The 13,460-nt window shown below is 40.8% G+C and overlaps 1 protein-coding gene and 1 long non-coding RNA gene across 2 annotated transcripts in view; one reads left to right on the forward strand and one right to left on the reverse strand.

Annotated features, from left to right (window-relative positions):
* Positions 1–13,460, forward strand: part of LOC146789210 (uncharacterized) — a 58,622-nt gene that overhangs the window by 31,544 nt on the left and 13,618 nt on the right. The window contains exon 2 of the long non-coding RNA XR_014970037.1: positions 9,807–9,962. This is a non-coding gene — a long non-coding RNA (uncharacterized LOC146789210). The remainder of the gene's footprint in view (positions 1–9,806; positions 9,963–13,460) is intronic.
* The window catches only part of SAMD9L (sterile alpha motif domain containing 9 like), a 79,876-nt gene continuing 67,966 nt past the window's right edge, over positions 1,551–13,460 (reverse strand). The window contains exon 3 of the mRNA XM_085630812.1: positions 1,551–7,124. Coding sequence (XP_085486938.1) covers positions 2,245–7,089 — 4,845 coding nt within the window. The 5' untranslated portion in view covers positions 7,090–7,124 and the 3' untranslated portion in view covers positions 1,551–2,244. The remainder of the gene's footprint in view (positions 7,125–13,460) is intronic.

Raw genomic sequence — 13,460 nt, forward strand, 5'->3', positions numbered from 1 at the left:
AGAGCTGCGCAGGGAGGGAAGCAGTTCACTGACCATGTCAGTGAAATTTCTCCTTATATGGAGCAGCGAACGCCATTATGTAGGGCCTGGGAGGCAGAAAACGCAGCCCTGGAGGGGGCGGGTCAACAAGGATTGAGCAGGGGCATAACACAACAGAAGAGAGAGAAAGAGTGGAGAAAAAGTAAGCAAAAAAGGGGGAAAACGAGAAAAAAAATCAAAAAGAGTGCAGAGGCAGAAAGCAGAAGGACAGAAGGCAGACCAACAGCCGAGTAAAGATGATCCCCACTAGCCCACTAGGGATGAAGTGCCAGGATGGCCTCGAACACCAACCAGCAAAGGTCAGTTGACCTGCAAGTACTAACTTGAACGTGAAAATAGGAGCGTTTATGCACAGGCCCTACTGACCTCACAGAACTGCACCAGGAGGAAACCGCCCAGCTGTCAGGTATGGTTTTTGCAGCATGATCATTTTTTTAAATGAGTAGAAAATGTTTAGCACTTTGGCCTTTTGCTCTTTTTTTAAGATAATTGTGGGTTGTCCATTTGAGTAGGAAGCTTAATTTAAGCATATTGATTTAGTAGAATATTCTACACCCCTTAAGGTTAAGAGAGGTTCTTCATCCTTTGTCAAAGTTGTGTTCAGCAATGGGAGGTGCGTGTTGCTATCGGATCTCATTATAGTACTATCCACAAGTAGTTCTATAATGTATAGTGACCAGATGGCTGGATTAACGCTGATGTTTTCTCTTTGTTTTTCCTTGTGGGTTGATCAACTAGCTTCCAGAATTTCCTGGAGCCAAACAAAAATGAAACACTAAGGGGCAGATTTACAAGAACCGGCCGCATCCCTGCATTTTAGCAGGGATGCACCAGCTTAATTGCCACACAGAAAAATAACCTTGCGCAACCATGGATGCGTCGCATTTACAATGCGGCACACCGTGGCGCAAGGATAGACAGATGCGTGACGCATCTTGTCGGCGTAAGTGCAGCGCATTGCTGGAGTCGTGTGGCACGTACAACGCAACTCCAGCAATTGTTAAGAATGCCAATTCCTAACATGCTGCGTCACTCCTTACACCTGCTTCAAGCAGGCACAAGGTTTTGACGCAATGGCGTCGTAAAAGTGACTCAGTGAAATCTTATAGACTTCACTGCATCACTTTTTCAAGGCTTTGCTGCGTGGAAACACCCACCCTGCATACATTATACATGACGCAGGTATAATGTAGCGCCGGGCTTTACAACGTGACGCATCTCGCGTCACGTTGTAAATATGTCGCAAAGTGGCGCATTGTTTACAATGCCGCTGCGTCACAGAAGTGACGCAACGGCGGCATAAAGTTGTCGCAAGGGGCTTGTAAATCTGCCGCTAAGAATCAAACAAGGTGAAATACAAAATGGTACAAGGAATGGAAGGCAGAAGGGCACGTAGAAAACTTAGAAGTGTTTGGCACCTTGGACGCAAGGTATAGCAAGTGTAGCATATACAAAAACTGCCATATATTTAATTTGTTTTTTTCTGGGACACAGTGTAAGAAATTTAATGATTTCTTGAAAGTTAGCTTTATTTGTTCCACTGTTGATATTTACATTTACATGTTTTCATCCCACACTGAGTATCTGAATTCTTATCAACTTTTGGCAAGTGTCTATGAAAGGTGCCATTTGATACACACCTATTAAAAACCACAGTTTCCATTGATTCAGAGGCAAGTGTCCATAAAAAAAGCATTCTTCCTAATACATAACAACCATTTTATTCTTGATAAAAATATTTACAAGTGAAATACCCCATAATACTAAAAGTATAAGATGTTCTAGAAATTCCATTACTATAAAATTAGACAATCTTAATATAAACAGCACTGAAAGGTGGGTAATCTATGCCCAAAATTAAAAACAAATTTGTATATCAAAAATATGTAAACAATCTAGCACAAATATCTAATAAAAATAGAGTATTTAAAAGCATTCATTGTAAACTTTTCATTTAAGGCAAGGCTGCCCTTAAAAACAAAGACAACTGTTGACATAATGTAGTATGCAATAAAGTGCTTTGAATTTCCTCAACTAGGTGATTTGCCGCTTTTATTCCTGCTCTGTTTGAAGCCCTTTGTGTTTACTGACTTTTACATTAAAAAGAATAAGTGGTGCATCATTTCCCATATTTGATGTTGCTTTCTCTGAGGAGGAGCGCATAGGTATCACAAATGCCCCACTAAGTGCCTATGAATCAGTCTTCTAAATGCTTTGTATGTCACAAGCTATTAAGCCCTCAATGGAAAATCCTAAATAAAAAGACACTCTCTCAATGCTTCTGCCACTTCTAAGTTGGCCTAAATAAACGGGTCGCACAGGGATCTTGATCTTTTCGTTACTGCCACATTCAACATAGACAAGATCGTTTTCGGTCCTGCCTGTAAGCCGAAGCAAACGTGCGCCGACATCTTTTTCTCTCCAGATCTCACCAGTTTGCCACAGGGAATATACATCCCGCGGAGGCATAGCGCTGAAACTCTGATCAATCTTACCTTTGTGAATAAACCTATTTAAATCTTTGCCTTTTCCAAGGTAGAAATGTGCAATTGGCTGCTTTGACCTGCACATATGATCATAGTGCTTTTTAAATATATTCTTCAATGAATAAACATATTTCTCCAGCAACATAGAATCACCATCTAATTCGTTTTGCTGTTTTGAGGGCCAGAACAGTAACAAGGCAAGGAAATATGGTTCTGCATATCTATGATCGGTCCCAACGAGCCCAAGAACTTCTCTAAGGTGTTTTTTCAGCACTGTGATTTTACATACCTTATTTGATTTCGGATTAATGCAGTTGAGTATAATGTTTGCAATAATGAAATTCTGTTTATCTCTCAAAAGGATTTTGTCTGTGGTGTGCTGAAGCAAAAATTCATATTTGTTAACAATGTCTTCCATTTTGTTTTTATCTTTTTCATGACCATTGAGGTACTCCAATAATCCAGCAAACCTGTCGGCTTTGGATGCTTCCAGGTCTGCCCTGTATTGCACAGTTTGCAAGACTGTGCTGCTGTTCTCTTTGACTGGCCTACTTCCTAACAAGGAAGGATCTAAAAACACACCTGTGTATTTTCGGAAAAAGTCTGAAACCTTCTTACGTATTTTTATCTCAGCACTTTCCCTTAAGATATTTCTTGTTTTAAAATGAACAAAATAGTCATCAAAGAAGTCAAAAGATGTTTTCAAGTTAAGTTTTAGGTTATTTAGGTAATGATGGTATTCCTTGAGTACGTCAAGATATGCAGTGTCGCCACCCTCGTTGTCTCTTGGCAAATCACAGTTCCCTGACAAATACCGTATCAAGTGTGCTTTCGATAACCTATTACTTTTGTCGGAACACAGCACTGACTCTAGAATAGATATAGTGTGCAGACACACTTCTATCTGCCCAAGAAAACCAGCTGTATTATACACCTCATATTTCCTTTTAATCTTTTGCCACTCATCCCTTATGTTCCCTTTTTTCTCGGTTTGTTGTTGAGATTCCTTGAATGCTTCTGAGGCAGACACAGCAATATCAAGAAGAAACTTCAGTTCCTCACTTGTTATATTCTTCTTTTTCTCATTTTCATCCATCCAGTGCTTTAATTGAGCTTTATAAGTCTGACCTAGAGTGTCAGATAAAAAGGAGTTATCTGGTGCAATCTTTTTTGCTTTCTTAGCATACTCTATTGCTTTTGAAAAGTTCTTTTCTCTAATGTACAAGTGTCTTGCCAAGGCCTGTGTGATAAAAGGATTCTGGTGGAATAGGTCTGTCCCCTTAATCAAAACGTGTTCAACCTCACTCTTCCCTTCTTCTTCTTGTATGGCTTCAATTAAGGGAGAGAACAAAGTGTCTGCGTCATCCCCATGTTCCTTCCGCTGTCTAGTGACTAGCATGGACTGCAAATTTTGGAGGAATCGGTCTCTTCCAATTCCTATTTTATGAAACATGCATTCCCTCTCAAGCAATTGTAGCATAATTGTACTTTTATTTAGGTGATACGTTGATCTTAATTCTTCAAGACACTGATCAGCAATCAGCGGATGAATTAGACGCAAACCTTGGTATCTGCCATACTCTACCTCAACGCATATCAGAATGCAAGAATAAGGATTCATTTTATCTTCTACACTTTCATGGCCCCAGAAACTCTTTTTAGCATTAATTCCTAGAAACTCTTCACATTGTGATATTGAGATAGTGGAATCCTTCACATATGAATTCAATAGTGCTAGGTAAGACATGAGTTGCACTTCCTTGCTCTCTTTATCCAGGCCTTTAAGTGTGTTTCGCACCATCTTGTGTATGTACTGCTTATCAAAGTTACTTTTCATGATCATGAAAGAATAAAAATGTTCAGGACGTTGATGATTCTCCTCAATTTCTTTCAATTTGTTGGCAAAGGCACGTTGTTCTTGTTGGGACAATACATTAATCAAAGCAACACTATTCGTGCTATAGTTCTTAGAGCTTGAGTCAGGATTCTGTGATCTCATGCAGTTTAGAATGATCACCACTGGCTTCTCATATCTGATATATTTGTCTGCTACAGCTGCTTGAATGGAGTTTTGCAAAATGTAGACATTCTCCTCCTCTTCCATATCATCAACAAGGAGTAGCACTGGAAAGTAATCTGATGGCTTGCTGAAGCTGTAGGTGGCTAAGTGTGTGACTTGCCTTCCAATTTCAGCAAAGTCAGCTGTTTTGTTTTTCAAGATAGCACATCGAAATTTCTTTTTTAAATCCCAAAGTAAATGCATACATAAAGTAGTGCCCCCACAGCCGGGATGGTGGTACAAAGTAATGATTTTTACACAAATTTGTTTTTCAAACCGAGACCAAGACATGATCAATTCTTCTAGTCTCTCATAAATGTCTCTTTTTATGAAGGGGACTGAATGATGTTTTGAAGAAAAGTAGAAGTTCCACCAGGTGGCATTTCCACCCCTGTAAAAATGTTCCTCCTGTGTTTTTTTAAAGGCAATTAACTGTTCTTCATCTTGTTCAATTTCAGTGTCTTCACATTCATTTTCACAGAGAATTCCCAGAGCTGCCATGAAATCTTCATCCTTCCTTTGTAGGAGAGAAGAAGAACTGCCAGTAGAGGGCAAGAAACGGAGAGATGATTTTCTGACAGATTTTAATTTTAGGATTGTGCCATTTATCTCTTCAAGGGTTAAGTTACAAATACATCTTTCTGAAATTTTATAACTGGACTGCAGGTCTTTCCACCTCTGGCCAGTTTGTTCACCTTCACAAATACACAATATGTCATTGGTCCCATTGAGCTCTTCATAAAAGGTACGGAAGATGTCGACGATAGGATCCGTGGGATCATTGACTACAGATAGCAAGAGGAAAACAACCAAAAACCTCCCCCTTTCCATGATATCTTTGCGTGAGAAAAAAGAGATAAGCTTTTTCACCTCTGCAGCTCGTTCTTTTCGCCATAACATTGGTTCTAAGGGTTTATATTCTTCACAGTCAAGGTCTGTCCTGCCATTGCAGAAGATCCAACTGGTCTGCTGATAAAGCTTCAGTTTTTCTATTTTGTCAGCGGTCGAGCCATCAACATCCTGGAACTGACTAGGAAAATGGAGATTTGCTGCTCGTTCTTCTCTGTATGATTTACAAACACCATTCATTTCAGACTCAGGGTCGAATTCAAAAACAGCAAACCACTGTATTTCTTTTAAAAAATTCAAGTGTGGTATTAAATTTGGATGGCATTTATTTGACACTAAAATATACCACTTGTAGTAAGAGTTATCCAGCTTGTCTCTATTACCTGTAATCATGCTAACAAGCTTAAGACCTTCCTCTTGCTTTGTTTTTTGGCTTTGTCTTATTTCATCTTCTGCTTTTTTCCGGCGTTCATCTAAAGATTCTCGATTTGCAATGTAACATTTATAGTCTGCTTCTTTTCGCCTGACATTTGCAAAAATATCCTTCGAACTAGCTCCCTCGCGAAGAAAACAACACATTTCTTCACTTTTTTGGGACTCTCGCTTTGATTCTGATTTTGATTCCTTTGGGATCTGCTGATACGTAAAGAATGTTTTTCCTTGGACTGTGGAGTATTTTGGAACCACATCTACTTCTATAACAAACCTATTTGATGTAATGTCATTCTTTTTTAATACATCTACAAATCTTGGTGCACGGATACATTTTTTTGCATCTTCAAGTTGGCTTTGATTATCACCGTTTTTTACATCAAAATAGTGCATGAACATCTGATTGAACCAGTCAATGATTAACCCTTTGTTCTCAATTGCCACTCCGACAATTTCCCCATGTGGTTTGTCCCTAACCCCAAAATGGATAGTTCCATTAGTACGTGAATTCATACAAGCAGAAGCAAACCTAAAGGTTTCATTGCAAAATTTAATCTTGATCTGCTCTTCTGTAGCATTACCAGTGTTGTTAAAAAGTTTAAACTCGTGCACAGGGTCAATAAAGTTTAGTGTTCCTGTTTCCGGTGTAGATAGTATTTGATGCTCTATGTAGCGTTTGCTACTATGAAAATCATCAAAGGGATATGGCATGCACGTTGGCATTAAAGTCTGATCACTGGAAAGGCTTTCGGACTCGGATGTTTTATTTTTCACTTTACATAAGTTGGACTCTGTTACATCGGTTTTGCCAGTAGTATCAATGTTGTCTTGTGTAGTGTTTGTGAACGAGTCAGCTTGGGTCTCACAATGCTTAGCCTTTTTTGGTTTATTTTTCGATGATTTTGCTTCTGCTTCTTTAACTTTTGGAATTTCCTCACCAGGTTCTTGTCCACCTGTTGCACTTACAGTTTTACTTCCTTTGGAGTATAGTAACTTAAACTTGTGTGCGACTTGTATGGCAGGTCCATATGGTATGCCCATCTGTTTCAAAAGAGTACTGTCCATAAGTTTTAAGGATTCACCATTTACATCTTCATTGTAAAGAATTTCACTATACTTTTCATCCATAGACAGTGTCTCAGTCATCCATTTTCTTACATGCTCCTTTGTCCATTCATCAGCATTTGCAGGTAGAGCGTCATGTAGATTCATCATGGATGTCATATCAATGTTTAGATGTATTTCATTTCAGTAGACACCTTTTGACAAAAAAGTACATGGTTACACAATGAAAATATAATATTTGAGAACTATATAATGTGTTGAGTAGTAAGAGACTAATTAACATAGAAAAAGAACATTCTAAGATGAAACAAAAAGGTGTGACTATCAAGTAGGACCCTAGCTGAGCAAACACTTGTATGTGACAATACAAACTAATGGGCATGATAAATGGTTAAAAAAATGTAACTCAGGAGGCGGAACACCATGCTTAGTGACATTACCAGAGCTATTCACAAAGGTAACTTACACTTGTGAGCAATTTTTCACACATGTAAATTACTCTTACACTTTTCTGTAACTTTACTACTTTTGGATAGTCGCAAAATCTGAGTTTAAAGTTAAGCATAGGTGTGGTATCAAATGTCTCGGAGCTATTCACAAAGGTAACTTACACTTCTGAGCAATTTTTCACACATGTAAATTACTCTTACACTTTTCTGTAACTTTACTACTTTTGGATAGTCGCAAAATCTGAGTTGAAAGTTAAGCATAGGTGTGGTATCAAATGTCTCCACCCCTAAAGAGGGGGGTGGAGCCATATTTTCAACTGTAATTTACTAGTGACAAAAAGAAACAGAATTATGACCACACATGGCCAACCACTGATACTGCCATTATCTTCCAATAGAAAATAATGGAAACAGGGACTTCAAATAAAACCCCATAGGGAATAATGTTTAATCAAATTAAAATATTTGAAACCGTTTAAAATATAAATATAGTTTAATGTTAAAATGTACATAAAAATAAAATATTTTTTATATAATTATAAACTATTTTAACAAACTTTTGTGAGTTTTTTTTTAATTTTAGTAACATTACATTTTGTTAAAATATAATTACACTGCTTTTAATTCATTCTATGCATCATTAAAAAAAATATTACTACATAGTAAGAAACATATTTTTTTTAGTGTTCTGAATGTAGTTTTTACATATGGGGCAGCACAACGGGGGTAAATCACAATTTTCTCTCACTTGCCATACTGACTGGCTGAAGTATTTGGGCACACAGTCAGCCGGTTACCAGATAAACCTACCTAACATGGACATTTATGAAAACTAGACACATAGTGGAGTCCAGTGTGGTGTGCCTAGTGTATCTGCAATGTTTTCTTACCCACAATGCACTGCAAACCTCAAATGTTGCCTACAATCACACACCTTCTAATGGTTATGTGAGGAAGGTTCCTGAATCAGTGTGGATCCACAAAATTGAGTTTTCCCACATTTCTCCAGATAAAAATGCTGCCCCAAATGTATTGCTTTGCCTAGAGCCATTACAAAATAGGCCCCAAATGCAATATAGAGACATCAGTATTTCCTGTCAAAAAGCATGACCCGATTGTGCAATGGAATAGCTATGGTACTTGGGCACGTGCTCGGTAGCCACCCAAGTGCAAAGTTAATATGGTATTTATATGGCCTGTTGTTTGACATGTTACTGTTGCGGGCTGTAGAAAACATTTCTTGAATTAATGCTTTATACAGCAGATAGGGCAAGGGAGATGTTCTTTTTCCCATATACTCTCAAACTTTAACCCTGCCAAGTGGAACCTACAATAAAATGTAGAAGGGTACCTACTCAGACAGTTTTAATAATGTTTCTTTTCTGCAAGAGGGACCCCTTTACTTAAATAATTCTTATTTTATATTAAAAAAAAATATATGAGCTTCACCCAGAAACGTTTGTCTGTGCCAGGGTGTGTCAGCGGCCCTATGCTAAAGCATGCCAATATTTAATGGGTGAGGGCAGTTTTTAAAACCTTTTGGGTTTGTTAGAAAGGTTCTTTCTTCCCCTTTTTCTTTTCTCTCTCTTCCTCTTTATTTCCTTGTTTAGATATGGCCCAAAGGTTTGGGACCTGTTTTCCTTTCCCCCTGTCTTTAGTCTTTCAGGTTTAGTGATTTGTATAAACCAGGGAGTTTTCCTGCTCCCAGAATTTGCTGAAGATTGATTGGGTGGAGGAACAGGGAATGCAAGATTTGTGCAAATAACATTTCAGTAGAATTATATTACAGTGTGTTCTTCAGTTTAGTTGTGTCTAAGCAAGAGACCCTATCAGAGCTCTTCCCTTTCTCATTTAGAGACTAGGTACACCTGCTGATTTATACCTGAGAATGCTTTCCAGCTTCTGCTAATTTCCACTGCTCAAGTGCTAAGGCTTTATGCCTATATGCCTATGCATTTTCAGTACCTCATCTGAACCCTTCATTTGGGTTTCTGAAACTGACACCTTACCTTCCTAATTGAAGAAATCCCCTTTTTTTATGCCTAAACCTCTAGTCATTTAGATTAGGGATTTCTTTTACGGAACACACTTGCTGTATTTTCTCTATTTTATTTGTAATTCTTACTAATGTTGTATTTTATCTTGTTTTGAAACATCAACTAATGGATTTTTTGAATTTGTAATGAAGATGTCTATATTTTAATATTTACTTAATAAATAAATCAACTTGAATTAATTTGCTAATAAAACCCTTTAACTGACACACATTTTCTTTACTGACCCTTGTGAAGCCTCAAGTTGACTTCACTGTTCATGGTGTTTGATGTAAATGATTGCTCCATATTATCTCTCCTTGTCAATGAGCAAAGGTCCTTAAAACCAATTGCAGGGGTTGTTTAATGATTATACTCAATAATTAATATACAGGAATCTCCGCTTTGGCAAGTGAAAGCAGAGTGACAGTGGATGTTACAGAAGCAAAGGAGCCACGTTTAGAATTGCCCTTGTCCCTTAAGTTCATAAACAAAGTTTCAAGACTGAAGAAGTTCAGCGGTTCCGAAAGTGTTTTGCGATGGTGGAGGTGTGAGTATCAGTAAGGTTGTGCTTTGCAATGGTCTATGGTGAACTTATGCTATTGTGATGTCAATTGTTTAACTGTATTGATGCGCATATGCATTTGAAACTGAGCAGTTGAAGTTGTTATTGGACTCGGCGCAGTCCAAGGTCCAGTAATAAATAAGAGATATTGTGATATTACTTGTCTGCAATGGTTTTGTGGTGACAGATCATGAGGTACTATCCTGAGGTAAAATTGATATCGGGGCTTTTAGAAATTGGATCTCTGGTTGGCTGAGGCTTGCACTAAAGCCAGGCAGAGACCACCACTCTAGTCAGGGCAAGGGAGTTTAATGCCAAATATAACCCCTGCTCACCCCCTTGGTAGCTTGGCATGAGCAGTCAGGCTTATCCCGGAGGCCATGTGTAAAGCATTTGCGCACGCACACAGCACCAACATCCCAGGCACATCACAAAAGGAACTCCAAACAAGGTTATATATAAAAATAGCCTTTGTATTATCATAACACATTATAATGGTAATGACATAATATACATGGTGCCACCTGACACTAGATCATATTTACAAGGGATTATTTACACCTGACAGGGCCAACTGGACCACTCTCAGAACCATCACAAAGTGGACTTAGTAAATGTAGAACTTATCATAAACATAGAACACAACCAGTAACTACTGGTAACCACTGTACTTAGCATCAGCCTGTAACATAAACCACATTATGCACAGTATCACATTTAGGCGCGGAATACATTCTGCGCCAACGTCACTAGCATAAACACATTATGCAATCCTCTCAGAAGGCATCGGCTTGCGTTACCGGCCCCGCCCACAACCAGGCGGCTGGCCGGACTTCTCCTTCTGGCGCTCCTCTTCTCGGCGGCTCAGTGCCGCGGTGGTGAATCTCGGCATTCTAAACTCAGAAGCGGGGTGGGCACCCGTCATGAATATAAAAATAAGCAGGGTGGGCACCCGCTATTTCCCGCATTACGGGGGAATCCCTCAGGCAATATGCAGCGGCGCGCTGCAGAGCCGCAGTGCTCCTTCAGGAGCCCAATTTCAGCGCTCCCAGGCGCTAGATGAAGCCAAAGTCCAGGAGAGGTTTCAGGGGCAGAGCTGGGCCCAGGGGCCAGCACACAGGGCCCTCCAGCAGGGAGGCAGTCCCCATGGCGGTTCCTCCTGGGCCCCAGCAGCAGCAAGCCCCCCCCTCCAGTCAAGTGAACAACTGAACAACTTTCATGGGGTCACAGCCCCTATATTTATATGCCCTTTTCTTTTGTGTCACAGGACAGGGCTAGGGGGGTACCAGTCAGAACTGGTTTAGGGGAGCTTTGGAGAACTTTTTTTTGCTCAGCTCCTCTCTCCTTTGTCAGGTGGGGGCTAGGTGCTCAGATGCATCACAGGGGGCGGAGCCAGCATTGTGGAGGGAAGGCACAGTCCTATTCAGGTCCCAGGTGCAACTACTCCCTCTCATCTGCATGCAGATCTCTCCATTCACCACTGGGCAGACTCACCCTGGCTCCTGGAATTCCACAGCCCTCTCAGCTCCTGTCAATCACAAGCCAGACATGCCATTCACATCAGGCAGGCAGGCACACACACAGCACACAGAAATGCCAACTTCTAAAAGTGGCACTTCTCCACCAGTCACCATGAATCTGCGCACACCATTGCGCAACATTTATTCTCACGAGTCCGCACATACTAAACTCGACCCTGCACTCCCCTTATACCAGGAATTACCATGGACACACATATTCCCCATGCATTCCTATTGGAGGGCAGGCCAATCTCACCACACACACTCAGAGCACGCGCGCACTTTACACTGGGCCACAGTGCTAAAGTGCCCAGAGGGCTAAAATCACTCCACCATGTCAGAGCTAAAGGCAAAAAGTTCAGGGGTGAACCTGCCAAGAAGGGCCAAGTCCAACAGAGGCCATAACAGATTGTTGTGCTTTTACTAATAGTGATTGATGTTAGTGGAACCTATTGCACAAATGTGAAACTATATCAGTCAGGGTTATTTCCCCTGGTCAAGAGTTCATCTGTGTTTGTGTGAGCGGAAGCTAAAAACTAATTTCTGGCCAAAACTTGTATGAACTAACTATTTCGAATTCTTTGGTGGAGCAGACAAGAGTGATTTTGGGACCCTCTACTTACTGCTCCTAACAGGTTTCTTCTCGGCGGGAGGGAGACTGTATTTCCCGGCATCCTCTTCCTGGCCTGGAGGCCCGATGTTCCTAAAAGGAGCTGGAGCACTGTAAAAGGCTGTGAGGTGTCCCACAGCGTGGGATGCATGCGGGGCGTGGCATGGTAGAAGACCAGGCCCAAGAGCAGGCCCGTCTGCACCTGTCAGTGACCGGAATAGGTCAGTTTGGGCCACCCCTCGTATGTCTTCTTCCTAAGGTACCTTTTACATTTACCAGTGTTCTTCTGGAATTCATATTTACACTGACATTAGACTCTGGGAACCTGGGGCAGCTGGAGAAACATTTGGATTTTGAACATTGGGCCTTTCCACCTAGCACTTGTGTGCAATTCATCTCTTACATCTCTTGGGTGCTCTGAGGCAGCCACTAAGGCAAAATGGAAAACCAGGGAGGGTGATGGGGAGACTACAAAAAACATTTATTTTTTTTTAAAGTGGCAAATCAGCAGGGGACAACTGTGTAGTAGATCATCTACTGGAAGAATGTGAGCAAATCCTGGCTCAGGAGCCACTGATGCTATTCCCACTAAGTCTATACCTCCTAAATTCCCCCTAATTCTCGAAGTGCAATAAGTAAGCACAGGATCCCAGGGATGTTCACGAAGCCCAGATCACATGTGTCTGTGTCTTTAATTGAGGCACAGATCACTCCAAGCCTTACACCACTTGTTCCCTCTTCAACTGTGCCACCTCTTGTTGATTTGAGAAATAGAGTGGAGGGATTTCCCTGTAGTAACTGCCTTGCCCCCTAAGCATGCCACAGACCAGGGAAAGCCAGGCCAGGTTCCCTGAAAACACTCCAGTTGACACTACCAACATTGTCGGGGTGGTCTTGTGTCAAAGAATTTGCCTTAACCTCCCTTGTAACATCTTTAAGAGAAGAGGTGGGGGAGCTAAAATCTTTGATAGTATCTTTGTCCATCACACTAAACCAGTTGTTAGCCCACCTAGATTCCCAATTCCGCTGCAGCCTTTCTCTGCAAGCAAACCTCCTCAGCCATCCCAGCCTCCATCCTTACTCTCCAACCAGTGCCCCATGGATATCCCTGGAGCAAGAGCCAAGACCACAAGGGAAAAAGTGGCCCCTAATTCTCTAACTGACACCCCAGAGGGTAAGTCTCTACACACCAGAATGGGAGTTGTAACTATGGGCCGTGCACAGCCTAACAGCAACTTACAACAAAGATATACGAATATTGCTTCCCAGCGGGGCAGAAAAGTTAATGCTACTCTTGGACACATTACAATGATTAACGTCCCAAAACTTAGGAAAAACTCGGCCATAGAGACC

This window comes from Triturus cristatus, chromosome 10, assembly GCF_964204655.1.
Source record: "Triturus cristatus chromosome 10, aTriCri1.1, whole genome shotgun sequence".
NCBI lineage: Eukaryota > Metazoa > Chordata > Amphibia > Caudata > Salamandridae > Triturus > Triturus cristatus.